The sequence below is a fragment of the Ovis canadensis genome, chromosome 3, assembly GCF_042477335.2.
Source record: "Ovis canadensis isolate MfBH-ARS-UI-01 breed Bighorn chromosome 3, ARS-UI_OviCan_v2, whole genome shotgun sequence".
NCBI lineage: Eukaryota > Metazoa > Chordata > Mammalia > Artiodactyla > Bovidae > Ovis > Ovis canadensis.
In genome coordinates this window covers 225,285,386-225,312,789 of record NC_091247.1, presented here as the reverse complement: position 1 = coordinate 225,312,789, position 27,404 = coordinate 225,285,386, and the positions used below count along the sequence as shown (strand labels likewise).

Sequence of the window (27,404 nt, the reverse complement as noted above, 5' to 3'; positions counted from 1 at the left end):
GAGACGCAGCAGGTTCTAGCCTTGGTTCAGGAAGATCCCCTGGAGGAGGGCATGGCCACCCATTCCGGTATTCTTGCCTGGAGAATCCCCATGGACAGAGGAGCCTGGCAGCTGTAGTCCATGGGGTCGCAGAGTCGGACACAACTGAAGCGACTCAGCGCACACACACAGCCAACATAAAGGGAAAGTATTGTAACATCAGCAGCAGTGAAGGGGTATGGGCTGATCCATTCCACAGATGTTTACTGAGTTGCCCACTTACTGTTCCAGACACTGTTTCAGGAGGAAATCATAGCAGGGAACAAGTATAATAAGTCAGCAGGAACCCCCTGCCCTGGGAACTCACATTCTAGGGCAGGGGGTTGGCAATAAAGTGAGTGCCTGAGAGAAACAAGAAGCAAGTCACATGCGGTGATGCTGATAATCGTGGGGGTGGGGGAGTCAAGGAAGGAAGGAGGTGGGGAGTGCAAGACAGGCGTGTCTGTAGGCCATGCACGTCTCACAGAGGAGCTGAGCCCAAAGCTTGAACCTGGAGAGAAGTAGCTGCAAGGGTATGTGGTCAAGGCTGTTCCAGGCAGGGGAGTGGCACTAGCAAAGGCCCTGAACCGGGAGAGAGCCAGCAGGGAGGCCAGCGTGACTAACCCGGCCCACGGAGAGGAAGGGGATGCGGCTAGAGGACAGGGGTGAGGTTTTTCTTCTGAGTTCAGTGAGGAGCCTGAGTTTCCTAAGGAGACTGAATTCGCTGGAGCAGGTGGGGCAGAGGAGAGGTGTGAGCTGGATCTCGTTCTGCCTCCATCCCTCTGGCTGCTGTTTGACCATGGTGCTGAGGGAGACAGGGAGAGCAGTGAGAAGAGGCCCCTGCACTTGGCCTGGGGAGGGGCAGGTGGCTTGGACAAGAGGGAGGGGTGAGAATGTCAGTTTCTGGGTGTGTTCTCAAGGCGGAGCCCATGGGATTAGCTGTTGGAGAGGATGTGGGGTGTGCGGTGGTGGGTAGAGCGAGGAAGCCAGGGGTTTTGTTGTTCAGTTGCTCAGTCGTGTCCGATTCTTTGCCACCCCATGGACTGCATGCATCCCTATCCTTCACCATTTCCCAGAGCTGGAGTACCTAGAAAACGGGCTTCCCAGGTGGCTCAGGGGTAAAGAATCCTCCTGTCAATGCTGGAGACGTGGGTTCAATCCCTGGGTTGGGAAATGGAGAGGGAAATGGCAACCCACTCCAGTATTCTTGGCTGGAGAATCCCATAGACATAGGAGCCTGGTGGGCTCCAGTCCACTGGGTCACCCAAGAGTTGGGCAGAACTTAGCAATTAGACAACCACCACCTAGAAAATGGAGCTCTCATTAACTGAGAGGAAGATGCAGGATGCCAACTCTGGGGAAGGAAGACAGGGACATTGGATGGAGCGAGATAAGGGAGGTCTCCAGCACACAGATCTGTGAGCTTTGGAAGAGGGCCAGGCCGCCGGGTGTCCTCAGCAGATAGAAGCCGCAGGTTGGGGTGACATTCAGAAGCTGGGGGCTGCTACAGAGGAGAATGGGGGTCACCGAGGAGCAGGAGGAGAACCAGGCAAATGTGGTATTAGGGCAGCCAAGAGAAGAGGGTGCATCGGAGAAGAGGGAGTGGGCAGCAGCGTCACATCCTGCTGGAGGGACCAGGAGGACAAAACGGAGACTTAGCACTGTATCCAGCGACTGTACATCACCGGAGCCCCAGCATGACGGTTCTGGGGGATCAGTGGGAAGAGGGACAAGAGCCCGATTAGATGGGTTTTTAAGGAGAATGGAAGGAGGGAGAGTGAAGAGAGCCTGGAGAAACAGCTCTTGGAGGGCTTTTGCATAAAGGGAAGGGGAAATGAGACAGCAGTAGCTGGAGCGGGCAGAGGGATCCTAAGAGAGTTTTTGGTGGTTTTTATCTACCCTCCCTCTGGTTTGGGTTTTAGGATAGAAGTAACCTTGTGTGAACAGATGGGAATGACTGGAGAGAGGGAAAAGAGGGCAGAATCACGTGATCAGCATCGGCTTGAAGGGTGGGACCTTGCGGACAAGTGGAAAGGGCTTCCCCTGGCCCTCCAGAGTGAGAGGATGGGTGAGGAGGAAGTGAGCACACCTCGGCACGTGCGCAGTGGACCAGAGGGTGAGAGGGAAAAGGACAGGGCACGAAGGCTGTGCAACACGGGGTGGATGCAGGCAAAACGTTTAGCACCGGTCGCACGGCGATGGAGGAAGGAGGTCCAGGGGCAACAGTCAGGCCCGAGTTCAAATGCCGCTACTGCCCTTGCCCAGCTGCTTGACGTGGAAGTCACTTACGGCCCTGAGCCTCGTTTGGCTCATCTGTTAAATGGGGGGAAAGGGATCGTAAAGCCACAGACTACGCGGCAGGGAGGCACGGGGAGTGCTCCGTACCTGTGGGCCCGCGGGCTGATCGGGTCCAGCCCCGGGCGCTGGGAGCGGTGTGGACTCACAGGACCCCCTCGGGGCGGGGCGGGGCGGGGCGGCGCTGACCCCGCCCCGGGCTGAGGAGCGGCGCTCCGCCCGCCGGTCTCCCGGCCCTGCCCGCCCGCCGCCTGCCGCCAGCCTGCCGCCCGCCGGGCCCGCGGGGCCGCGTTGTCCGCCGGCCGGAGTCGCAGGAGCAGAGGTACGAGTGGCCGGGCTCCGCGGCACAGGCCGGGGGGCGCCCCGGGCCCGGGCGGGGAGGCGCGCTCCGAGAGAAGGCAGGGGTGGGGGCTGCGGAGGGCTCGGCCGCCGCCCGCCGGGACCACCTGTTCGGGAGGGTCGCTCGCGTGCGCACCGACTGTGCGCGCTGCTTCCCCGACCGCCGCCTCCGCCCCAGAGGCACCCAAAGTTGAGCGCGGCGGCTGGGCTGGGAGCCCAGCTCGAGAAAGGAGGGCGCGCCCCGCCCGGGAGCCCTCCGGGCAGCGCCGCCCGGGCGGGGGTCCCCATGGCAGGAGCAGAGCGGCCGTGGGGGCGAGAAGCCCGGGTCCGAGGGCCGGCTCCCCCGGCCCGCGCTGCGCCCTTGGGCGAGCCGCGCCGCTCTGCCTGGGGGCGCGTAAAAGTCCCGGAGGCCTCGCCGCCCGCCGCGATCGCCCCTGGCCCCGAGGGGCGCCGCTGGGGAGAGGGGTCGGGGGGAGCGGCAGGCTGCGGGCGGAGACTGCCGGGGGATGGGAGGCGTCCCCCTGGGCCTTTGAGGATGCTGAGGTTTTGGACGGCGAAGAGGGGAAAGGCTCTCTCCAGGTGGAGGGACCGCCCGGGTCGGAACTGGAAAGTGGGGAGAGCCGGGTCTAAGCGCTCCGTCCTGGGGATCCGGATCCGCAGACCACCCCCTCTTTCCGGCGTGCTTCTCTCCTCCAGATGGGAAGCGTCGAGTCCCAGCGGGAGCTGCGGTGCGCTGGCAGAGGCTCTTTCCGGGGATGTCCAGTCTCAGTCCACGCCCCTTGGAGTTAGCCGAGTCCCCGGCCTCAGTTTCCGCTTCTGACACGTGCCGGGCCGAGGTTCCCACCTCCCGGCCAGACGCAGCCGAGCCCCCAGCTCTGAGAGGGTTAGGACCTCCCCTGACCTCGCGGCCCTCTCTCTGGAGGACACCCTTTTGGTCTCCGCCAAATATGGAGTGAGCGGCGGCTCCGTGGTGGCCCTTTGAGGGTCTCTGGACTCCTTCGTGCCCTCCTCCCTTAAACCACCCGGGGCACCTGGTGTGCTACCCCTCTGGCAGCCCCTCCAGCCCCACCCCAGCTGCCCAAGGACTCCTCCTTTGTTACCACCTCCCCAAGATGGGGGAATCACCCTGCCCAGAGGGACAAAGCAGGGCCCAGAGCTGGCCGCGACGGTCCCCTCCTGCTCGCATCCCTGTTCCCACAGCCAAAGAGCCCGACAGCCAAATCAGGCCCAAATGAAAAATAAGAAAGGAGAGTCAAGCTGGAACCTTCTCAGTTGCTCCTTTTCCTTCCAAGCCTGTTTCCAGTGCCCCTCGTGCCTGTCCCTGCTTGTCCGCTGTGGCCGCTCCATATTAGAGCGCAAACACCGAAATGGAAGTTCTTTACCATTTTGTTTTGCTTCCTTGTACCTGTTGAAGCCCTAGAACTGCCTAGGCCAGTGGACTTGCTCTGCTGTGTGCGAGGGCTGGCAGCATCTTTCAGAGTGACTTGTGCTGAGTCGCTCAGCCGGGTCCCGACTCGTTGCGACCCCCATGGACTGTAGCCCGCCAGGCTCCTCTGTCCATGGGGATTCTCCAGACAAGAATACTGGAGTGGGTAGCTTGTCCCTTCTCCAGGGGAGCTTCCCGACCCAGGAACTGAACCAGGGTCTCCTGCATTGCAGGCTGATTCTTTATCAGCTGAGCTGCCTTGGCAAGGTGACTTACTTGGAACTTAAGGAGCTGTGACACACCGCAGCATCAGGTTGGCCCCCGTCAGCGCCTTCCACGGGGCCACGGAGGTCCAGCTCTTCAGGGACCCAGGGCAGCCAAGAATGCTGTTCCCCGTGGGTCTGAGTTGGTACCAGGGCAGGGTGAGACAAGGTGGCTGCCGGGGGCATTTGTAACCAGATGGGAAGAGGAGTGGATGAGCAAAGAGAAGCTTAATCTGTGAAAACAGCTCCTCCCTGCCCCACCTTCCCACCCTCACCCCCACCGGCTGCTGCACCTCCTGGTGGGGGCAGTTCCACCTTCAATCTGGCCACCCAAGCTGTGCTCATTACTACGCTCCTAGCGCGCTCTTACCTCCTGTTGACTGCCCTGCCCTGCATTCTGTTGCCTTCCTCCTTCTCTCCAGATTGGAAGCTCCTGGAGGGAGGAAACTTGCAAGCCTGACATAGTAGGTGTTTACTGCCTTTTGCTTGAATGAATGAACTGAAAGTGGGGGGGGGGGGGGGGCGGGAGGGATTTCATATTCACATCACTTGAAGATGTGCTGTGCTTAGTCACTCAGTCATGTCTGACTCTGTGACCCCATGGACCGTATATACGCCAAGCTCCTCTGTCCACAAGGATTCTCCAGACAAGAATACTGGAGTGGGTTGCCATGCCCTCCTCCAGGAGATCTTCCAACCCAGAGATCGAATGACTGTCTGAGCCACCAGTTATCACTTGGAGATAACTATTGTTAAAATTTGCCAGACTTTTTAAAAAACACATTGGTACATATTGGAATGGGCTTCTCTGGTGGCTCAGTGATAAGGAATCCACCTGACAATGCAGGAGACTCAGGCTCCATCCCTGGGTCGGGAGGATCCCCTGGAGAAGGAAATGGAAACCCACTCTAGTACTCTTGCCTGGGAAATCTCACAGACAGGGGAGCCTGGTGGGCTACAGTCTATGGGGTCATAAAGAATCAGACATGACTGAGCAACTAAACAACAGCAATATATTTGGATACCTTGTTTATACAAATGTTGCAAATTCCTTGTCTTTCCCTAATTCTTTTTTCATATTTTTCAATGCTTAGACATTGTGACATCATATTTAGTTAATGAGTTTCATTTGACATTTAGGTTTTGTTGGGTGTTTTTTTTTTAATATTTGGCTCTTTTAGATCGTGTTACATTGAGTTCATAGATAAGTTTATGCATTGCCGGATATTTTTTTCTGGAGAGGGAATTACCTGGTAGTCAGTGTAGCATCAGCTGGCTCTCCAGAGGAACTGTGCCGTTGTGTACTTCCTTAGGCTGTGAACGTGCATTTCCTGTTATTTCCTGGAAATGAAATTACTGGGGTCAAAGAGCATGAACATCTAGTATCTTTAAGTAAAAGTAAGTAAGTAAGTAAAGTCACTCAGTCGTGTCCGACTCTTTGTGACCCCGTGGACTGCGGCCCACCAGGCTCCTCAGTCCATGGGATTCTCCAGGCAAGAATACTGGAGTGGGGTACCATTTCCTTCTCCAGGGGATCTTCCTGACCCAGGGATCGAACCCGAGTCTCCAGCATTGGAAGCAGATGCCTTAACCTCTGAGCCACCAGGGAAGATTCTTATTCACTTGTTTGAGTTCATCAGTGAGATGCTTGCCCCTTGTCTGGTCTCTTGGTGGCAAAGATCTTCTCCCAGGTTATGACTAGGCTATTACTATTTTTGCTGCTGATGGTGTGTGCATTTGAGCAACACATTTAAAATTTTCATTTTACTGTATCTGTGCTTTGGGATAAGGGAGACTTGGCTGCATTTATAAGCTGATGGGAAAGAGCCAGGCGAGGGAGTGGCTGAAGTCCCTGAAGAGGGAGGGGCAAGTCGGTAGATGAAGTCCCAGAGGATGCTGGAGGCGGGAGAGGACTGGAACTGGTCTAGAGGGGGGCCTTCTGAGCTGGTGAGGACAGGAGGTGTGAGGGAGGGGATGGGAGGGCATCTTATGAATCGGCTTTGATCTTCCCAGAAAAGAAAGTAAAAAAAGCATCAGCAGGTTCTGGACCTGAGGCCCCCAGCACCCTATGCTATTTACCAACCTCATTTCCCCTGAGTCCTCCTTGTTTCCCTGGGAGGTGGGAGGTAGAAGGTGTTATCACCCCCATCGACAGACTCCAGAGGGAGGGGAAGTACCTTGAAGAGTTTCCGCCTGCCCTTGGGCATCCTCTCCGACCTCCATCTCTAGTAGCTAGCAAGAAACAGTACCCATCTTCTGTGTCTAGAGCTTGGTGAGTGAGCATCCCTTCCTCTCCTGCCTGCCTCTGTTTGTCTTCCCTCTGGACAGACCCCAGTGGGGCCAGGAGCTTCCAGTTCTGCAGAGCTGGCCGCAGGGACTAGGAGGGCCCCTTCCATTCAGGGCAGTGCCCCAAACACTCCTCTCACCCAGCAGGAACCAAGTGCTGCAGGGGCAGCAGGGCCTTCAGGATGTCACAACGCAAAGTCTGAGTCGCTGGGTAGACGTGAAAGTAAAACAGAAAAGTGGTCCTTACATTCCATGAACAGCTTGATTTGAAAGTGCAGACGCCATTGTCCCATATACAGATATGGAGCCCAGAGACACCCCCACCCTACCCTGGGTGTCTGTAGTCTTCGATTGCTTTTTTCCAGAAGCTTCCAAGGCAATCTCCTGATTTGAGGACGGGCTTCTGGCTCAGACAGTAAAGAATCCGCCTTCAGTGCAGGAGACCTGGGTTCGATCCCTGTGTCCAGAAGATCCCCTGGAAAAGGGAACAGCAACCCACTCCAGTATCCTTGCCTGGAGAATTCCATGGACAGAGGAGCCTGGTGGGCTACAGTCTATGAGGTCGCAAAGAGTCAGACACAACTAACACTTTCACTTTTCTTTCCATTGATCAAGCCCCTACCTGATTTCAGGGCTTTTGTTAACCTGATCTTTTTTTTTAAACCCCCTCAGCCCTCTTGAGCTGTCAGTCCCATCTTACAGATGAGGAATTGAGGGTCAGCCACCTCCTGTTGACCACAGCAAGATCTGAGCCCCTGGCCACAGTGCAGTCCCAGTTGAATGGGACTGGGCTGCAGACAGAGTTATTTCACCTGGCTATTTGAATCCCAGGGTGTTTGAATCCCAGCTGGGCCTCAGTTTCCAATCTTAAACTGTAATTGATAATAAGAGGACCTGCCTCAGGCAGCTACTGGGAAGATTACATGAATTACTGAAGGAGAAACCACTCTAACCAGTGGCTGTGCATGGTAAGCCCTCAGGAAATATGCACCGTTGCTGTTATTAAACCACATAGCTCCATTCCTGACAGGCAGCTTTTAATAAACGCTAACTTGGCCACACCCGTCTCTCTTCCGATGAGAGGATGGGAAGGAGGACCAGCCCTGACGCTGGAGAGAACTTGGACTTTTTAAGTTCTCGAGACCAGTGATGACCTGTATCGAGAACAGATTGGCATTTCCTTTGGCCTAAGCCGTTCATTTCTAGGAAGGGTCCTGAAGAAGTAATTAAGGATGTGTTGAGAGATCTAAGTGCTAAGATACCACAGTGTTGTCTATAAAAGCAAAAAGCCACATTTCCAGCAGTCAAAGTGCAAAGTGAAAGTCGCTCAGTTGAGTCTGACTTTGTGTGACTCCATGGACTATACAGTCCATGGAATTCTCCAGGCCAGATTACTGGAGTGGGAAGTGTTTCTCTTCTCCAGGGGATCTTCCCAACCCAGAGATCGAACCTGGGTCTGTGCATTGCAGGTGGATGCTTTACCAGCAGGGCCACGGGGGGCTCAGCCACAGAGGGGCTCACAGGGGGAAGCCCCTCCAGCAGTCAAGGTGGGCTACCCTGGAGAGGTAGGGCGTGGAGCTGTGTCTGCTGACATGATAGAGGCGCAGCGTGTGTTTCCAAAGAGTTTAATTTAGGTAGAATTTACAGCCTGTTGCGCACGTCCAGTTTGAAGAGTTTTAGGAAATGGGTCTGGTTATATAACCACCACCACCTGGTTTCAGGAGACAGAGGCCCCGCATATTTTTAAGTGAAAAATAAAACAAGGTGTAGAGCAGTGTGGGTAAGGATCACTTTCTGTGCGTCTCCTGGACACAGCCTGCGTAAACACTGCTCCGTGTGAGTGGAGGCGGCCGAAAAGGACTGGAAAGCGTACGCCAAAATGCTGACGTGTCACATACCCTCACCTCAGACCTTCAAGATAAAGAGCAAAGCAAGAGCTGTTCACTGAGAGTGGTGACTGGACGTCCCCTGCCCTGCCCCCCAGGCATGTACGCACACATACACACACATCCCTCTAGAAAAGCTGGGAGCCCCACCAACCAGGATCCCACTGTTGGCTAAGTGTCTGTGTATACGCACTGTGGAAACGCAGAGGCAATACTCAAAGGTATGAAGAAAACCATGACAGTATTTTGATGGATTCTTGGCAAATGGCAGCTCGTCTTCCCTACGATGACTGAGAGGTTGCTGGGTCGGGAAGGTGGAGGGACATTTTGGGAAGAAGGAAGAGCTTGTTTCAGAAACTTGGTGTTCCCAGAGCCTAGTGCCTTGAGCAAAAGAGAAGAGCTGGGTTTTCTTGAAGCTTTTAACCATCATTTTCAAAGGCATTGAGGATATATCGGGATGGCTGTCGTGTCATCACGCACTTATCGTGCACCTGCTGTATGCCAGGCCCTCCCTGATTTAATATCAGGCTGAGTGGGCAGCGTCTGGCTTGGTGCCCACTTTCCTGCAATCCCAGTTCACTCCAAGGCCAAATTCACCCTGGTGGTTCCCCCATGGGACTTGCTCAGGGGCTCTGAAGGTCTGCCAGGGGTCTGGGCTAAGGGGAGCACAGGGTTTGGGGTGCGTGCTGTTCACACTCCTTTGGAAGGTAGCCATGAGCTCCTCCTGGTGTGAATGTGTGCAGAAATGGGGGCCCAGCCACAGTAAGCGTCAATATCTGGGTGGCTTCCTAGGTGAGGAGAGACTTGGGGGCACACATACCTGGGTGGTGCCCATCCCGCCTCCCCCCTTCACTAACCCAGCAGCCTCTTTGCTCTGCACCTGAGTTTTTCATTGGTAAGACGGGCCACCGCGGTGGACATGGAGACCCAGGGCGCGTGGTGTTCAGTGGGGTGCCTGGTAGGCCGTGTGTTCCAGACAGATGGCAAAACTTGCTTCGTACCTTTTCTGCTCAGGAAGTTCCTGGGCAGGGGAGTGTGGAGGGATGTTTTGAGAAGAGGAAAGAGTGGGTTGCAGAGGCTTGGAAATTCCAGAGCCTGGTGGCTTGAGCAATAGAGCAGACGTCAGCTCGGCTAGTCTGGCGGTCATGCGCCGGGAGCGGGCAGGGCTGGGGAGGCAGAGCTTGCCGGACCCCAGCACTAGAGGGTCTGCGGGCTTGTGTGGGGCTGCAGCAGAAGGCGGCTGGGGTGGCACGTCGCAGGACAGGGACCGAGAGATGGAGAGAGCTGGGCTGGGCTGGGGGGAGGGAAGGAGGGGTAGAGCGGAAATCTGTTTGGCGGAGCTGTGCCCCCAATTCCCTCTCTCCGCTTCCCTCTCCCCAGATCATCACAGTAGCCTTGTAACACATTCCTGTTGCTTGCTACACATCCCCTGTGACTTAGACCCATAAAGCAGCCAGATCTTAAAGATTTCTTTAAGACATAAGTCACACTAGGGAATTCCCTGTCAGTCCAGTGGTTAGGATTTGGGGCTCTCACTGCGAAGGTGGGGAGCTAGGATTCCACAAGCCACACAGGGTGACCCCCCCCCAAAAAAGTCACGCTATAACCTTTTCCTCCTCAAAATTGCCCACTGGCACCCCCTGCCAATCAGTTGTCAAGTCTTCCCTGTGGCCCTCAAGCCCGCTCCCCAGCCCAGCCCAGGGTCCCCTCTATCTCTCTAGCCTCTCCTGGTGGTGACTCCACGGTCAGTCCCTCAGGCACACATGCCTGAGGGCCTTTGCACTCACTGACTTTCTTCCCTGGGCACCCTTTCCCCAGAAATCCATCCAGCTGGTGCCTCACCTCCTTCTGGCGTCTGCACACATGTCAGCTTTTCTAGGGAAGCCATCCATAACCATTCCGCACCCCCGCCCCTGGTCCTCCCAGTGCAGGGTCGCTAAGAGCAGATGTCTGGGTGTCCAGATCCGTGGTGAGTTATCACTCCCTGCCTGAGCAGAAGGTGACTTCACCCTGATCCTGAGAGCTGGAGCCCAGGCTCTACTGCAGAGTGACCTTGGGGGGCTGGGATGGCCTCAGGGAAGATAAAAGCCTCTGAGACTTTCAGATGCAGACATACCTGAGAGGAGATCCTGGCGCCACCCCCCTCGACCCCTCCCCCCAACCAGGTACTAGCCATGTAGTGTTGGGAAGGTCACCTTTCTCTCCCGGGCCAGGTGCACGCTCGGGTGCTTGAATATGAAGGGACGCGGCATGCGACCATATTTTGTGCCCTTGGATGGTGAGGCGAGAACATGTCAGTTACACCTTCTGACTGTTGTCGTCTGCGCGGGCTCAGGGTTTGCCGGTTGGCAGATGGCACTCCCCTAGATTAGTTGCTCATTTCACCCTGGCTTTCTGGGCAGTTTAGGGATGCATTTAGAATGCATTCTTTCAGAAGATATGTATTAAGCACCTTCAATATGCTAGGGTCTGTGCTGGCCCTGTGATGAGTCAGAGTGACCTTGTTCCTGGGCCCCTGGGAGCGGGCATTGTTTTCTAAGATATGAGTGTCACTGTGTGTTTAACCAGTCCCTTCAAGGAAGACCTTGGGTTGTTTCTAATCATTTGTGGTTGCAAACAAACCTGTGAGCAGTACAAATATCACTTATCTGTAGGATAAATTCACAGAGTGAGACTGTAAGGCGAAAGGGTACGTGAATGTGTAATTTTGATAGATGTTGGTCAGTTACTCTCCACCCCTACCAGCACTGTACGGATGCCCGTTTCCTCAGAGCCTTGCCTGAAGGATGTGTCGAAGTTTTAGATTCTTGCAAATCTGATGGGTGAGAGATGGTATCTGACTGTTTTGACCTGCATTTTTCTTACTTACAAAAAGCTCCCCCATCTTGCTTATCTGTTTAAGCATCTGTGTGTGTGTGTGTGTGTGTGTGTGTGTGTGTGTGTGATGTGACCTTGGCTCATTTTCTTTTGGATTGTTCATTTTTTCTCCTTGATTTGTGGGATTGCTTTCTAAGTTAGAAACATGAGATGTCTGGTATCTGAGAGAAACAAAAGCCATCCCAAGCTGTCACTTGTATTTTTTACTTTCTCAGTATTTTGCGAAAGGTTGCAGGGAAATTTTTTCTTTTCATGACTTCTGGATTCCATGCATAATTAAGAAAACCTTCCCAACCCCGTTTACTAAGGAATTCACTCGTGTTTTGTCTGAAACATTTATTATTCCATTTGGGGTTTATCCTGGGCATATTCTGAGCTATCTGCTTATCTGGTTCTTTTTCCCTACTGGCTTCCCTGCTTGCCCAACAGCTGTATTAAAAGATCTATTTTCACTCGCGCATTTGTAGATGCTGCCCGTGTTGGATATGCAAATACCATACTCTTTCTGTGATTTGTTTCATTGCCCTGTTTATACGCAAAAACTAGGTTCTTTTAATTATTGGTGCTTTGTGTGTCAGTCTCTGAAAGACCCATCCTTCTTCATGTCTTCCTTTCCTCAGAGTTTTCCTGTAGGTTTTTGCTTGCTTTTCTTTTTTAAATTTTATTTTATTTCTCCACTTGGCTGGGCTGAGTCTTCATTTCTCTAGTTGCAGCGAGTGGGGGCTGCTCTCTAGTTGTTGGGCTTCTCCTGTTGCAGAACACAGGCTCTGGGTGCACGGGTTTGAGTTGTGGCTCACGGGCTTAGCTGCCCGGTGGTATGTGATCTTCCCAGACCAGGGACTGAATCTATGTCCCCTGCATGAGCAGGCAGATTCTTTACCACTGTACTGCCAGGGAAGTCCCTTGCTTATTTTTCTAAATAAACTTTAGAATCAGTTTGTTGAACTGCAGACCCGAGTGCAGTTTATACATGGGCTAAGAGAACATTGACGTCTTTAAAAAGCTGAATCTTCATCCAAAAACACAGTGCAAGTTCCCACTTGTTCAATCGTACTTTGCATTGTCAGCGGCTTTAAATTGTTGTTCACATGAATGTTGAATATCTTTTGTTAAGTTTAACCCTAAGTACTGTGATGGTGGTTGTGAGTAGGAGTCTTTTCATTATGTCTTCTGCTTCCAGCTGCTTTTTTACATTTGTGTATGTGTCTGTCTGTTTCCTATCACCTTATGGTATTTCTTTATCAGTAGGAGTTTTTCAACAGTTTCTCTTGACTTTTCTAGGTATATAGTAGTATTGTATAAAAATAGCAGTAATTTTAGCTTTTTCTATTTGACTTTTGGTGGGGGTTGCCCCCTGTTTGGAGAAGGCAATGGCACCCCACGCCAGTACTCTTGCCTGGAAAATCTTATGGACGGAGGAGCCTGGTAGGCTGCAGTCCATGGGGTCGCTAAGAGTCGGACACGACTGAGAGACTTCACTTTCACCTTTCACTTTCATGCATTGAAGAAGGAAATGGCAGCCCACTCCAGTGTTCTTGCCTGGAGAATTCCAGGGATGGGGGAGCCTGGTGGGCTGCCATCTATGGGGTCTCACAAAGTCGGACACGACTGAAGTGACTTAGCAGCAGCAGCAGCAGCAGCCCCCTGTTTGTATCATAGCTTCACTGGTAGCTCAGACAGTAAAGAATCTGCCTGCAATGTCAGAGACCCAGGTTCAATCCCTGGGTCAGGTCAGGAAGACCTCCTGAAAAAGGGAATGGCAACCCACTCCAGTATTCTTGCCTGGAGTATTCCATGGACAGAGGAGCCTGGCAGGCTGCAGTCCATGGGGTGGCAGATTCAGACATGACTGAGCAACTTTCACTTTCATTCAGTTTTTATAGCTCTAATTTCTCTTGTCAAGTTGCTTTGATGAACACCTCCAGTGCCCATGAGGGTGCTGGACACTTTGTCCTTTTCCTGTCTTCAGCAAGAGTTCCCTCATGTATGAAGCTGAGTGTTCACACTCCTGTATGAAGCTGGCTCTTGGCTTTGATGTTGATGTACATAATTTTCTTAAGGAAGTATCCATTGATTCTTAAAATTTATCCAGAAAGTGTTGGAAACCTTGTCAAATTACTTTAGCATTTCTGGGGATAATAGTATGGTTTTTCTCCTTAGATGTATGAATTTGGTGAATTATATTAAAGACATCCTAATATTGAACCATCCTTGCATTCCAAGAATAAAACCCACTTGGTTTTATTTTGTTTTGTTATGACCAGGGACTGACCCAGGGCCCCCTGCGTTGGGAGTGTGGAGTCTTAGCCACTGGACCACCTAGGAAGTCCAAACCCACATGGTTTTGATTGTTCATTCTTTTGATGTGCTGTTGAGTTCTATTTGCTTTTTTTGTTTAGGATTTTTAATTCATAAGTGATATTGGTCAGTAGAGTGTCTTGTGCCATCTTTCTCAGGTTTTGATGTCTATATTATACTAATTTCAATTCTTTATACTTAACTTAGACTTATCGGTGGCTCAGTCAGTAAAGAATCCATCCGCCTGTGATGCAGGAGACCTAAATTCGATCCCTGGGTCAGGAAGGTACCCTGGAGAAGGAAGTGACAATCGACTCCAGATTCTTGCCTGGAAAATCCCGTGGATGGAGGAGCCTGGTGGGCTACAGTCCACGGGATTGCAAGAGTCCGATATGACTTAGTGAATAAACCACCCTACTTAATTTTTTTTCAAGTGTTCCCTCTAATATTTTGCTATTTAACACCTTTAAAAGCATTGAGATCTTCTGTTATGTAAATTCGTAAAATTCCTCTCTAAAAATGTCTTGTTGCTTTTGTTCCTTAATGATCTTGTATAATTCTATTTCTTATGTAAAAGTTGGCCTGTCTAGACTGACTGTTCTGGCAACAGTCTTGATTTATTACATTTGTCTAGAAATTATTTTTTTCAGGTTTCAAATGTTATTTGCAAAGTACTATCTTACGATTAAAAATGTTTCCCTCTGCTTCTTTGGTTCCTTTCCCATTTGGCATGACTTAGTTTGCACTGGGTGCTCACTCCTCATCTCCTCAGTTCTCTTGTTTTCTTAATTAGGTTAATTGTGATTTATATATTTCATTGAATTTTTTCCAAAGAGCCCGTTTTTTTGGCCTTATGTCTTAGTTCTACTGCTTATCTGCTTCCTGACTTTTTTCTACTGTAATTTTTCTTTCCCTGGTCTTCTTGTTTATTTTCTAATATTTTAAGAAAATGTTTAGGTTCTTTTTCTACCATTTTTCGCCTGCTGGTTTCTTTCTTCTTATCAGTCCTGTTTTACTTGTCACATGTATTGGAGGCTATAAACATTCTTCTGATAAATCTGCAGCTGTGTCTTATAGATTCAGATTCTGAAGTATTTTGATATGGTTGTTTTCTAGAAATGCCATAGATCCCATTTGTACTTCCCTTTTGACTCAAGAATTGTCCAAGAGAGAGGTTTTGTTTTTAAAAAAATCTTCCTAACTTTTACGTTAATTTCTAGTCATACTGCTTTGTATTTATAAAATATATGCTTTATGCTTATGGGTTTTGTTGAGGTTTTCAATTTTCAGAAATGTTCCATCTGCTCTTGAAAGTGAATTATTTATTATTATGTCAAGAATTTGATATAGAGTAGTACTTTTTGATTATTTTGTAGATCTTCTGAATTATTTTGTGTTTGATCTACTTGTTTCTTGGACTCAGAAAGGTGAATTACAGTCTGTTATTAGTGTATTACCATCTGTTTATCCTGACATCCCTGTAATCTCTTCTTCCTGAAAATTGCTGCAGTGTGTTTGACGCCTTGTGAATTATACCACTTGGCGTTATAAGTGGCCTTCCCTTGGCTCATTTAGAGATGCCTGGCCTTAATTCCCATTGTCAGATACTAAGATTATGGCTTCAGCTTTGTTTTTGTTTGTACGTGTCTTTAAACGTTTGCTCATTCTTTTACTTTTAACCTTCTAAATCACTTTTTTGATGTTTGTGTCTCAAGTACAAGATAGAGTTGGAATTTGCTTGGATCTAAACTAAAAAAGCCTTTTCCTTTGTATAGATAAGTTAAATCTGTTTATATGTATTGATATGGCTGATGTCTATGACCTGCTGTGTTCATATGTACGCATGCCTTTGTGCTTGTGGGAGGGATACATTCCTCTTTGTATATAATATACACACATATGTATTTACTGTTTGGCTGTACTGGGTCTTAGTTGCAGCATGTGGGATCTTTCATTGTGACATGTGGAATCTAGTTCCCTAATCAGGGACTGAACCCAGGCCCCCTGCCTCGGGAGCACAGAGTCTCAGCCACTGGACCACTGGGGAAGCCCCTGGGAGGGCTATGTTCTGATGAAAACAAACAAACAAACAACCCAAAACAAAAAATAGGAATCTTTCCGATATTTGGGAAAGCTTGTAATTTGTTCGAGTGGCTCCATTTTTTTATATTTATCCTTCATATCATACTCTTAGTCCCTTCTTTCTTGAGGTAGTGTCCGTTGTTTCTCTTCTATGAACAACAATACATTTAACTTGCTTCTTCTCCATCCTCCCCGTTCTCTAGTCACTACTCATCTCAGCTGATACTGTGCTGAGTGAGGCGTATAGTGTTTCCATCTAGTGCTTCTGGAAGCGCTCCGTCAGGCAGTGTTCCTGACGTTTGCCACTTCCTGCTCATTCAGTGATATGACTACCTGAAGAGATGTCCGCAGCTCGGAAAAAACCTCCTGAGGCAGGAGCGAAGCGCTCTGAAGAAGGGCTGCGCCACCCGCAGTCGGTGCAAAGTGTGAGCCAAAGGTTAATACATGGGTGTCCCTTAGTATCCATGCAGGGAACCCCCACAGCTACCAAAATCCTCCCGCACTCAAGTTCAATAATGTAAACTGGACTTGATGCTGCCGTGTAGGAAAACGCAGACAGTGACACTGAGGAGAAATCACTCAGAAGAGTCGGGCTTTACGTGTGGTGAACCTTCAGGAACACCTCAATTTATTTCACGTATATTCCTTCTTAGGGAGTTCCTTCCTTCCTTCCTTGCATCCTATGTATACACAGACGTGATAGGTGATTTTAAAATCTAACTTTAAAAAAAATTCTTGCAAAAGAAAAATCCTACATAATAAGAAAGCAGAGTGGCTTTGCTTGATTGGCAGCGTTTTTATTTTTTAGTGGTTCATGATGGTGCGTCTTATTAGATGCAGTAACATTGGATGGTGTTACCCTTCTTCGTATCCCTTTGCACTCTAAATATGCTCAAGCTTTTCTTGCTTTAGTTTTTACCCCCAGCAGTTAGGGGTGAGGCCACCAGAGCTTGCTCTACTTTCCACCTTCTTTTTGCCTGTCCTACCAATTTTTTGTTTACATTTTTACGTTGTCTGACTAGACACCACTGTCGTTCCATCCTGTCATCCTTATTCCTACCTCTTTGGTGGGTGGAGAGGAGCTGAAGTTAAATATATTCAGTCCTGTTAATAAAGTTAGCCCAATCACCATTCGGTTTTCTGTACTTATTACTCATAATCCATTATTGCCCAAGTCCTTATATTTTGAAACGTGGTGTGTAACCTTAACATTTAAAGAACAGCTTGGCTTACACTCAACCCTCCACATCTCTGGATTCCACAGCCACAGAGTCGACCAACTGTGAGTCTAACTTATTAAAAGGAAAAAAATTCCAGAACATTCCAAAAAGGAAAACCTGACTGTGCTGCACACTTGCAGCTATTAATGTAGCATTTACATTCCTGAGCAACTAACGCTTTCACTTTTCCCTTTATATTGGGTATTATAGATAATCTAGAGATGATTTGGAGAATTAGGGAAATGTATCTAGCTATATGCAAATACTACACCATTTTATGTGATGGACGAGCATCTGTGGATTTTGGTGGCTGTGGGAGTCCTGGAACCACTTCCCTTCGTGGACACGGACTGATGACATATATTAATTTTTGGCTCACAATTTCTTTCCTTGAGTATCCTGTAGATATTGCTGCACTATCTGCCATTGAGTGTCTGCTGAGAAATCTAATACCAGCCTGACTCTGTTTCCTTCATAGGTCTTTCTGTGTGCATGCTCAATCACTCAATCATGTCTGACTCTTTGTAACCCTACGATACTGTAGCCCACTAGGCTCCTTGGTCCCTGGAATTCTCCAGGCAAGAATACTGGAGGGGGTAGCCATTCCCTCCTCCAGGGGGTCTTCCCAACTCAGAGGTCCAACCTGGGTCTCCTATATTGCAGGCAGATTCTTTACCATCTGAGCCACAGGTAGCTGCCCAAAGATTTACTTTTGTGTCTTTATAAAGTTCATTCATCTAAAAAAATAATAATAAAGTTCATTCATTTTGCTAGAAAATGTCTTGGGACTTAACCATTCTGGGTCACTGATCTCCAGTACTACATGGAGTCCTGTTTCAATTCATGAAATGAAATCGTCCCTTATTTCAGAAAAGTTTTCCTGCATTATAATTTTAAATATTTATTCTGGCCCATTGTTTCCACCTTCTTTAGAACCCCTAGTTATGCATTTGTTGTATCTTCTTTACGTCTTTTCTCCATCTTCTTGAATTCTTTCATCTCTTTCTTTCTATTTGGTTTTGTCCCCTTTCCTCATTTTGATCCCTGTACCTCTTACTGTACTTCATGCCTGCTCTCCCTGGGTTTCGTGTAGTTTGGTCTTCACTTCTGAAATGGTTTTGTCTTTTTCTTCTAGTTCTTTCCTAGAGGTCTATCAGTTCTCACTTACTGTCTTCGTATCTTTTTCAAGAACTTCTCCCGTTCTTGTGTTTCTGCTTTCTGGTCTTCCTTCAAGCAGGAATTACTTTTTTCTCAGGGTTTTTTATTTTACTTGTTTTCAGTTCATGCCGCCATTCTGGATTAGAATTTTTGTTTGTTTTGTGGCGATGTTTTTATAGTGACTCTTCTTATAAGGGAACACCAGTGCTCCTTTCCCTCTTCATTCATGTCGCATCTTTGGATGGATGTTGTGTTTATGCCTTTAACAATTTTTTCCCCCCTCTATTTGAATTAGCAGGATTTTCCTGGACCAGCAACTAATAGGAGGTTTTGATGGAAATTGGGAGACAGGCCAGGATCGTTCTCTAGATTTCTCTCCTGAAAGACTCCCTCTGTTTTTGCAAGAATGGATTGTTCCTTTAATATACGGTCTTCCCCTGCAGCTTCCCTTCTGTTGCCTCTCAGAACCCAGCCTGACTGAAGAAGCCACCGCCTCCAACCTTGAACCCTCCTGGTTCATTAAGCCCTTGGCTCCTGTCTTATTCGTCTTCCTTTTTTTAATTTGTTTATTTTTTGGCCACACCCCATGGCATGTGGGATCTTAGTTCCCCAACCAGAGATCACACCCATGCCCCCTGCATTGGAAGCACAGTCTTACCTACTGGACCAACAGGGCAGTCCCTCGTCTTCCTTTTAGAAGTGGTGATTGCTGTGGTCCTGCACTGCTGGGCACCCCCGGTCCCACGCTCTTCCCCACCCCCACTGCCGCATCTGCTGGTTTCAGGTGCGTTGTGCCACACTCGCATGTGACTTGGAGTTTATGAGTTTGTCCTGCTCCTGGTTTCTTTCCCTGATGCTGTAGCTTGTGGTTTATTTTTTTCCTTTCCCTCATGGCTCAGTCTGACATCAGTAGAAGAGGGGAGGCTCAGAACTAAGAATGTGCCTCGTTCCTCTTGGAGACAGAGGGCTTCTCCTCCTATTTTTCCGTCTGTCGTAACCCCTCCAAGAGCAAGCCGCTGCCTGCTAGATTCTGGCTTCAGGAATTTCTGTCCTCGGAACAACTTACAGGCTTTGGAGGGGGAACATTTTGTAACCTCGGCTCTGAAAACAGCCACTTGTACCAGGATCGCTGCCTTTTAATATCCGTCAGTCTTAATCAGGTATGCCCTGAAAGAGTGGGGATGGGGTCCGTGGGAGGACCGGACAGCAGCTCCTCCAAGTAGGGTTTGGAAGCTGGAGATACTGATTTTTCACACCAAGGAGGGTCTGAATTCTAAGGCCAAAAGCCCACCCCCCTCAATTTTATTAAGGTACAGGGCATGGGGGCAGGCCCAGGCCCAAGGTCACAGAGCCAATCAGTGGCGGAACAGAAGCTGTCAGCAGGGACCTGGGATTGAATTCTATACTCCATTTCCTGGCTGGGTGACCTGCCCCAGGATCCCTCGGTGTATAGCCTCCATATCTGCTCAGCCATTAACTTATCAGGGAGGTAGATCAGCACAGGCCCTGTGTTCCCACAGTTAGAACTTTCGGTTAGTCCGGCTCTCCCTTCCCCGTGGTGCAGAAGGGATCTGAGGCCCAACAAAGGAAAGGGAGTTGCCTAAAGTCACAGAGCAATTCGAGCGGGGCTGGGCAGACCTGCAAGCACCCTCCAGCCCCCGTGCCACTAGCACGGACCCTTGGACAAGTCACTTATGTTTTCTGAACGTTAAACAGGGGAGCGGGTGCAGGAATGAGCTGGAATAATCCTACAGCCCTCACTGGGGATCAGGCTGAACTGAGAAACGCGCTGACCCCAGCCAGGGCCGGTCGGGGCCTCCTGACCCCCACGAGATGCGTCATCCTCAAGCAGGAGGATGCAGTCGACTCTCTGATCTTTTTTTTTAATTAACCATTTTATTTTATTTATTTGTATTTTGGCTGTGCCTTTTTGTCATGTGGGATCTTATTCCCCGACCGGAGATGGAACCCCAACCCCCTGTGATGGAGGGGCCGTCTTAAGCCCTGGACCGCAAGGGAAGTCCTCCCCTATCTCTCTGTCACCCATGGCACCCCCACCTCCACCAGGTCCCCAGCCCTAAGTCTCCTGGTACTTAATGAATCCCTGTGTCTTTGACTTGATATGGGGCACAGGTGCCAATTGGGGCCTTTGGGTTCCTAGCTTGGGGAAGAGCTTCCTTGGGGTGAGGGGAGGCAGCTGCTTATCCAGTCCTTTGAATGCTGTCAACCTGGCCTTTGGCCCCTGTCTGTCTCTGTGTCCTCCCACTGCACCCCTGCCCCTATGCAGAATCATGGGGTCAAGGGCCAGAAAGGGCACCCCAGGGTTGTTTGAGAGGGAAGGAGATGGAGAGAGAGACAGACCTGGTGGGGCAGCAGGGGAGAGGAAGGGGTAGGAGGGGCCAGGGACAGAAAGGAGAAGAGAGGAAGAGGCGGGTGGGGTTGCAGCGTCGATGGATTGCCGATTGGTTGATTGGAGAAATCTTTGGAAGGTGCCATCCTTTGCTTCGAGGCTCTTCTCTCCTCTCCGGTCAGGGTCCTCCCTCCACGTCTGAGAACAAGGTTCCGCCAGCTGCTACCTCTGCAGTCCTAGGGGTCTCCAGGAAGGAGAAGGACCCTCTGGCAGTGTCTCCTCCATCCTTCCTATGCATATCTGTGCACAGGCATTGGTTTCCAAACCCTACACTGCCCCCAGCCGATAGCAGAGCCAGCAAGGGCCACGTGCAGATCAAGATGCACGCGGTACCCAGGACAGCCTCTGCACTCCCCTCCCACAGGTGAGGAAACTGAGGCCCCCGGTCTTACGTGACCTGTCAGGGGCTTCCCTGGTGGTCCAGTGGCTAAGACTCCACACTCCCGATGCAGGGGGCCCAGGTTTGATCCCTGGTCATAGAACTAGATCTCACAGGCCACAGTGAAGATCAAAGACCCCACGCGCTGTAACCGAGACCCAGCACGGCCAAATGAATAAATGAATAAAATAAATCAATGAAAAGAAGAGAGGATTTCCCTGGCAGTCCGGTGGTTAAGACTCCTCACTTCCACTGCAGGTGACTTGAGTATGATCCCTGGTCAGGGAACTAAGATCCTGCAGGTCATGGGGCAAGGCCAAGAAAAATTATTTTAAAATTTTTAAATCATTTTTTAAAAATTAAGTGACCGTCACAGAGGTGGAGGACAGGTAGTTGCTCGCATCTGCTGAGTCCAGAGCTGGGTCCTGGCTCCCAGGGCCCGTGGGAGGGAAACACTGGAGAAATTGCAACCCTGACGTCTGGTTGCATGTGGGCTGGTGTGAGAGCTGAGTTCTAGTCCCACCTCGACTGTGATTCTCTGTGTGGGACTGGGCATCACTAAGCCTCCATTTCTTCCCCTCTCGTGTGAGGGGCTGGGCAAGTCGCCTCTAGTTTGGGACAGTCGGTGGCTCCTAAGCCCAGTAGTTGCCAGAGAGCTCCCATCCCACGTTTACCAGGTCTTGTCTTCATCCTTCCCTGATGAGCAGGCCACCAGCATCCATGGTGCCTTCTGCGCTCTGGGAGCAGAGTGTGGGGCCATCACTGTGGCTGGCGAGCACTGCACAGCCAGTGCCCAGACCTGAATCCGTGCCCACCCCCAGAGTTAGGAGTAGAGTGTATGCAAAGGAAATCGGGGTGCAGTTATCAGAAGTGGGAATGGATGATGGACCACCCAGACCAGCAGACGGCCACCCTGTCTCCCCTGGGGACCCCAGTTACATGTGACTTATAACCCTTTTCTCTGCCATGGGCTGGACCCAGGAGCCCAGCGAGGGTCAGAGGTGGAGGCTCCCTGATGGGGGGCAGGGATGGGTGTAGGCCATGGTCGAGGATGAGGTCCCAGAGCCAGGTCCCAGCCTTTTCTAGACCTATGAGCTTGATGCCCTTGATGCCGTGCTCCTGAGGTGGGAGCCACAGAGCCAGTGCCAAGGGCCAGCTCGGAAGGGGACTGGCCAGACCTTCAGCCTTCAGTCTCTGCCAGCCCTGCACTTCATACCCTTCCTTCCTCCCTGAGCTGGACACGGCGCGTCTTGATGATGGGGAGCCACAGAAGGACTTAGAGCGGGATGTGACTGCAGTTAGGTGCCAACAGGGAGTACCTCCCCAGGGCAGGGCTGGAGATGGCGGCCGGGAGACAGGAGAAGGTGGCAGGAACGTGCCAGTCTGGACTGACAAAGGCCAGGACTTGGGCTGTGAGGCTCTCCCAGGGACTGGAGAGTGCTTTGGGCCTGAGGTCACACGGCTACTGGGCTGCGGCCAGCTTCGCGTCATAAACCGTTTCCATTCCCGGGTCTTGGGCTCCGGCACCAAATACGGTGCTGCTGCTCGCGTCTGGCTCCCTCAGCCACGGCCAGCACATCCTGCCTCCTCTACAGGCTCCTATCCCCACCCCAAAAACACAGCCCATGGGAGAGCTAGGACCCTCCGGGCCCCCACACAGCCCCGGCCTTGCTCCATCCACCGCTCGTCTGTGAGCACTCAGCAGAGTGGTTCACAGAGGATTAAAAATACTCAGGACCAAAATAGCCTCTCTCCCTGTAGGGGAAAACCAGGTCCCAGGAGCACAAGGTTATGGGTTGACATCAGCGGCTCTGCCGCTCACAGCCCGGCTGGGGCATCCCAGGCAGCTCTCTCTGACCCCCCAGTTTCCTCCCCTCGTGTGCTCACTGACTGTTTCCTCACTTGTTGACTTGCTAACTCATTCATCTGCTGATTCATTCATTCACTGATCACTCACTGATTGGCCCCTTCATTCACTCGCGTGCTCCTTTACGAAAGTACAGACCCACACGCTGAGTCACTCACTTACTCAGTATTTATTTATTACATACCAAGATCCAGGCAGTATTCTAGACCCTGAAAAAATAAATAAACCTACACCAGACATACCTGTCCTCATAGGGGTTCTGTTCCAAATAAATAACCAAACGGACAAGTACAGAAACATACAGTGTATTAGAATAAGGACTAGGGCGAACAGACCAGAGGAGGAGGCTGTGGGGTGTGGGGGAAGCTGGGATCTTGGAGGGGCCGGGGCGGGGAGGACGTGGGAAGATGAAGGAGCCAGCCCTGTGAACATCTGCAGAAAGCATTCCAAGCAGAGGGAACAGCCAGTGCGGAGGCCCGGAGTCGGCAGCCTGGCGGGGTGGGTTTAAGGAAGAACCGGGAAGCCAGGTGGTGATGGGGAGAGAAGCAGGTGTGAGGTCAGGGTGGGGGGACGTGCCACCCCTCATGAACTAGGCCTCCCACCTCACTCATCCTCTGAGCAGAGGAGCAGCCTGGCCAGATTCGCGTTTTTAAATCGTTACCTTGGCTGTTTCCTGAAAAATCCCATGGACAGAGGAGCATAGTAGCTTACAATCCATGGGGTCGCAAGAGTTGGGCGCGACTGAGCGACTTCACTTTCTTTCTCTTCTCTTCTGGCTGTTGAGTGAGTGAATCAGGCCGTGAGTCCGTTTCCTGTGTGACTGCCGTGTACCCAGAGCTGAGCCGGGCCCTGGGGAGAGAGAGGTGTGCAGGTCTCCTCCACGCCCATGGCTGACTCCCTTCTCATTGAGTGTCACCTCCTCCAGGAAGCTGCCTGCTCCCGCTTTGCTGGCCCCTTGGCTCCAGTTCCGCCATCATCGGGTTGATTGCCTCTCTCCACGTGGTCTCCCCTTGAAGCCGAGCACTCCTCCAGGGCAGAGCTGCGCCTAACTCTTCTCTTCTCCCCAGCATGTTCCCCCAGGGGCCAAGAGAGTGGAGGACAGAATGAGCAAGTGAGCTGCAGGCCCGGCCTGCCTGGCCTGTGTGGCTGGGAACCAGCCTCACCCTGTCTCTCGCCATCTTTTGCAGATGGATTTGCGGGCATGGAGAGCATAGGGAAGGACCCGGTTCCTGCTGGCAGAGAAGGCTGGCTGCTGACCCAGGGCGTGTCTCCAGGAGGCCGGCCAGGCTGCCCGGTTCCCCACCTCGCCGCCATGGGCCACCCAGGCTGGTCAGTTTCCAGCCCATGCCGTGGCCACGGTTCCTGGCCTCAGCCTTGGGGAGGGACGGGCCCCACTGGGCAAGTCACAGCCTCCTGGGACCCTGCTGTGACCACAAGACCCCTCTCTGTCGTGGGGAAGGGTTGACTATGGTTCCCCCAGGCTGCACCCAGTGCCCCGCCACTTGCACCCAAGCTTCCTGGCCTCTAAAGTGGAAACTATGCAACTGTGCCCTGGCGTTACTGAGGCCTGGATGGATGTGGATTCAGGAGAGTAAGCACTGGCCAGGATTCTGTTCATAGGACTGTCTGGGTCAATGTGTCCCGAGTCCCCAGGCAGCATGTCTCAGTGGTGAGAGCACAGACCTGGAGCCAGGTGGCCTGGGTTCAAACCCCCTGCCCTGCTCCTGGCCAAGCAGAGGACTCTGCATGAGTTACTGGACCTCTCTGTGCCTCAGTGTTCTCACCATGTGAAAGGAGGATGATTCCCGCCCCACAGGGTGGCTGTGTTTAATGACTTAATATGTTTGAAGTGCTGAGAAGGCCGCCTGACATGAGCATGGTGGGCAGTCAGTATTCACTGAGTGAATGAATATAATCCTTGCTCCAGTATGACCATCCTGCAGCTGGTTCAGGCAGACGCAGGTCCCAGGTGTCCCAGGATTCACACAGTCCCACCACAAGCCTCTCTTGTTCCTCCCAGCCTCCTGCAAGGCACCCGGGAATGTTCCTGCTGCCGGCCAGCCACAGCCTGGGCATCAAGAGAGAGTGTGGGTCCGAGGGCAGCCGTGCTAGTCAGGTGACAGAGTGACAGCTTATATAGCACAACCTCCCTGTCCCCCTCCCTCCAAGCAAGGGCTGGGAAAGCCAGGGGCCCGGGAGATTCTGTCATGTCCACCCCAAGGGCTTGGGGACCCAGCAAGCATGCCCACATGCCTGGAGTCTGCCCGTCCTGCCTCTGAGTCAGCTTGCATGCTGGCACCCAGCCCCCCAGGCCTCCTGCTGAAAGTCCCTGTGGCTGCAGGCAGCCCTTCCTCTTATTCCAGCTCCAGGCCCAGCTGGTGGAACCGAATGGGGCTGAGAGATGCCTGCACTGGGTCTCACATCACAGACTGGCAGTTCAAAGGGGACAGACCTTGCAGAGAGGCCAGAGCCTGCGCTGGGCCCATGCTGGCCTCACATTGTGGGTGGCACTGGCCCAGCCCTTGGGGAGCTCGCCAGTATATCACAGAGTGGAAGGGCCTCTGCCCACATCTCAGCCCATGGCCTGCTGCTCCCACTGTAGAGCTGAGGTCAGAGAGGGGTTCCTGAGCACCTGGCCGGCCCGTGGAGTCTGGAAGCCGGGCTCAGCCATGGCTGGTGTCTGTGGGCAGTGTTCTTGAGCCGGGGAAGCCAGCAGGCTGCCTGAGTGTGGTGCTCGTCTCTTACAGACCAGCCGATTCCTGCTGGAGGCTCCTGACATTTGGGGAGATGACGTCGGCGCCCCCCGACTGCCTGCTGCGGCTGCTCCGGGGCACCCCGAGGCAGCGGGTCTGTACCCTGTTCATCATCGGCTTCAAGTTCACCTTCTTCGTCTCTGTCATGGTCTACTGGCATGTTGTGGGAGAGCCCAGGGGCCAAGGACAGCTCTCTAACCTGCCTGTGGACGTCCCCTGCCCCCACGCGGTCCCCCCAACTCCCCCGCCCCCCGGCACCCTGCCTCCAGGCAACATCTTCTTCCTGGAGACCTCTGACCGGACGAACCCCAACTTCCTGTTCATGTGCTCCGTGGAGTCAGCCGCCAGGGCACACCCCGAGTCCCCGGTGGTGGTCCTGATGAAGGGGCTGCCTGGCGGGAACGCCTCCCGCCCGCGGCACCTGGGCCTCTCGCTCCTGGGCTGCTTCCCCAACGTCCAGATGCGCCCCCTGGACCTGGAGGAGCTCTTCCGGGAGACGCCCCTGGCCGCCTGGTACGCGGCCGTGCAGCGGCGCTGGGAGCCCTACCTGCTGCCGGTGCTCTCAGACGCCTCCAGGATCGTGCTGCTGTGGAAGTTCGGCGGCATCTACCTGGACACGGACTTCATCGTCCTCAAGGACCTGAGGAACCTGACCAACGCGCTGGGCACCCAGTCCCGCTACGTCCTCAATGGCGCCTTCCTGGCCTTCGAGCGGCACCACGAGTTCATGGCGCAGTGCATGCGCGACTTCGTGGCCCACTACAACGGCTGGATCTGGGGCCACCAGGGCCCGCAGCTGCTCACGCGGGTCTTCAAGAAATGGTGCTCCATCCGCAGCCTGAGCGAGAGCCGCGCCTGCCGCGGCGTCACCACCCTGCCCCCCGAGGCCTTCTACCCCATCCCCTGGCAGAACTGGAAGAAGTACTTTGAAGACATCAGCCCCCAGGAGCTGACCCGGCTACTCAATGCCACCTTCGCGGTCCACGTGTGGAACAAGAAGAGCCAGGGCACGCGCTTTGAGGCCACGTCCAGGGCCCTCCTGGCCCAGCTCCACGCCCGCTACTGCCCCACGACGCACAAGGCCATGAAGATGTACTTGTGAGGGGGCCTGCCAGCTCACCTCCCTGCACATGGCAGAGAGGAGCTCTGGAGCCCACCTTCCCAGGGGAGGCTAGATGGGAGGGCTAGAGATGGGGAGGCTGGGCCTCTGCAGCCCCAGGGTCTGGGGCAGGTGGTGGGGAGGATGGGGAACTGTTGGCCAGAGAGCTGTTACTGGAGGGCGCACTGCGGCCCCTGGGGCCTGCTCTGGTGGGCCACCCCCTGGGCCCGCCTACCGTCACAGGGTTGAGACGACCAGTGGTGGGGGGAGCGTCTCCAGACAGAATGAGCTGGAGTGAGCTGGCTGAGCTCACCTGGGTCTTGTTCACAATGGGCAAGCCTGGTGAATATGAAAGCACCTCGCAGAGTGGCAGGCTGGGCTGAAGTGCCCACGAGGTTGGGGGTGCGGGGCCGGGGGGGGGAAAGGAGCGGGTAGGAAGGAGGGGGAGGAGGCAGCTGGTGGGGGAGCTGGGCGGCAGACCCAGTTTCAAGAGCCCAAGGGATGGGGCGCTTTCGGGGTTTGGTTTCTTTTTTCCGGGGTGGGCAGCCAGCAGAGTTGGCCTGGGAAGCTGTTTGGGGAAGGCCCTGCCTGTCCACCCCATCCTTTCTCCCAGAGACGTTGCAGGAGTGACACGGGCCAGCTGCCCACTCGGGCAAGGGGCCTGGAGTCCTTTTGGCTCAGGAAAAGCATTTTAAAGAAAATACCCCCTACTCTGCCCGCAGTAAACAAATAAAGTGAGTCACCCACA

General features: G+C 52.5%; 1 protein-coding gene across 5 annotated transcripts; it reads left to right on the top strand.

Moving 5' to 3' along the window:
- Nucleotides 1–449: 449 nt before the first annotated feature.
- A4GALT (alpha 1,4-galactosyltransferase (P1PK blood group)) lies at nt 450–27,404 on the top strand. Of its 5 annotated transcripts, none has more exons than XM_069586051.1 (3): nt 450–551; nt 23,992–24,133; nt 25,552–27,404. In XM_069586051.1, the coding sequence occupies exon 3, from the start codon at nt 25,592–25,594 to the stop codon at nt 26,657–26,659; it is 1,068 nt and encodes a 355-aa protein (XP_069442152.1). In that variant the 5' UTR covers nt 450–551; nt 23,992–24,133; nt 25,552–25,591; the 3' UTR covers nt 26,660–27,404. The 5 variants fall into 5 exon arrangements, with proteins under 5 accessions (XP_069442152.1, XP_069442155.1, XP_069442150.1 ...); XM_069586054.1 differs by lacking the exon at nt 450–551 and adding an exon at nt 2,072–2,134; XM_069586049.1 differs by lacking the exon at nt 450–551 and adding an exon at nt 2,125–2,635.

Excerpts from the sequence above, each read along its gene's own strand:
- A4GALT (XM_069586051.1), top strand. The coding sequence starts at position 25,592 with ATGACGTCGGCGCCCCCCGACTGCCTGCTGCGGCTGCTCCGGGGCACC.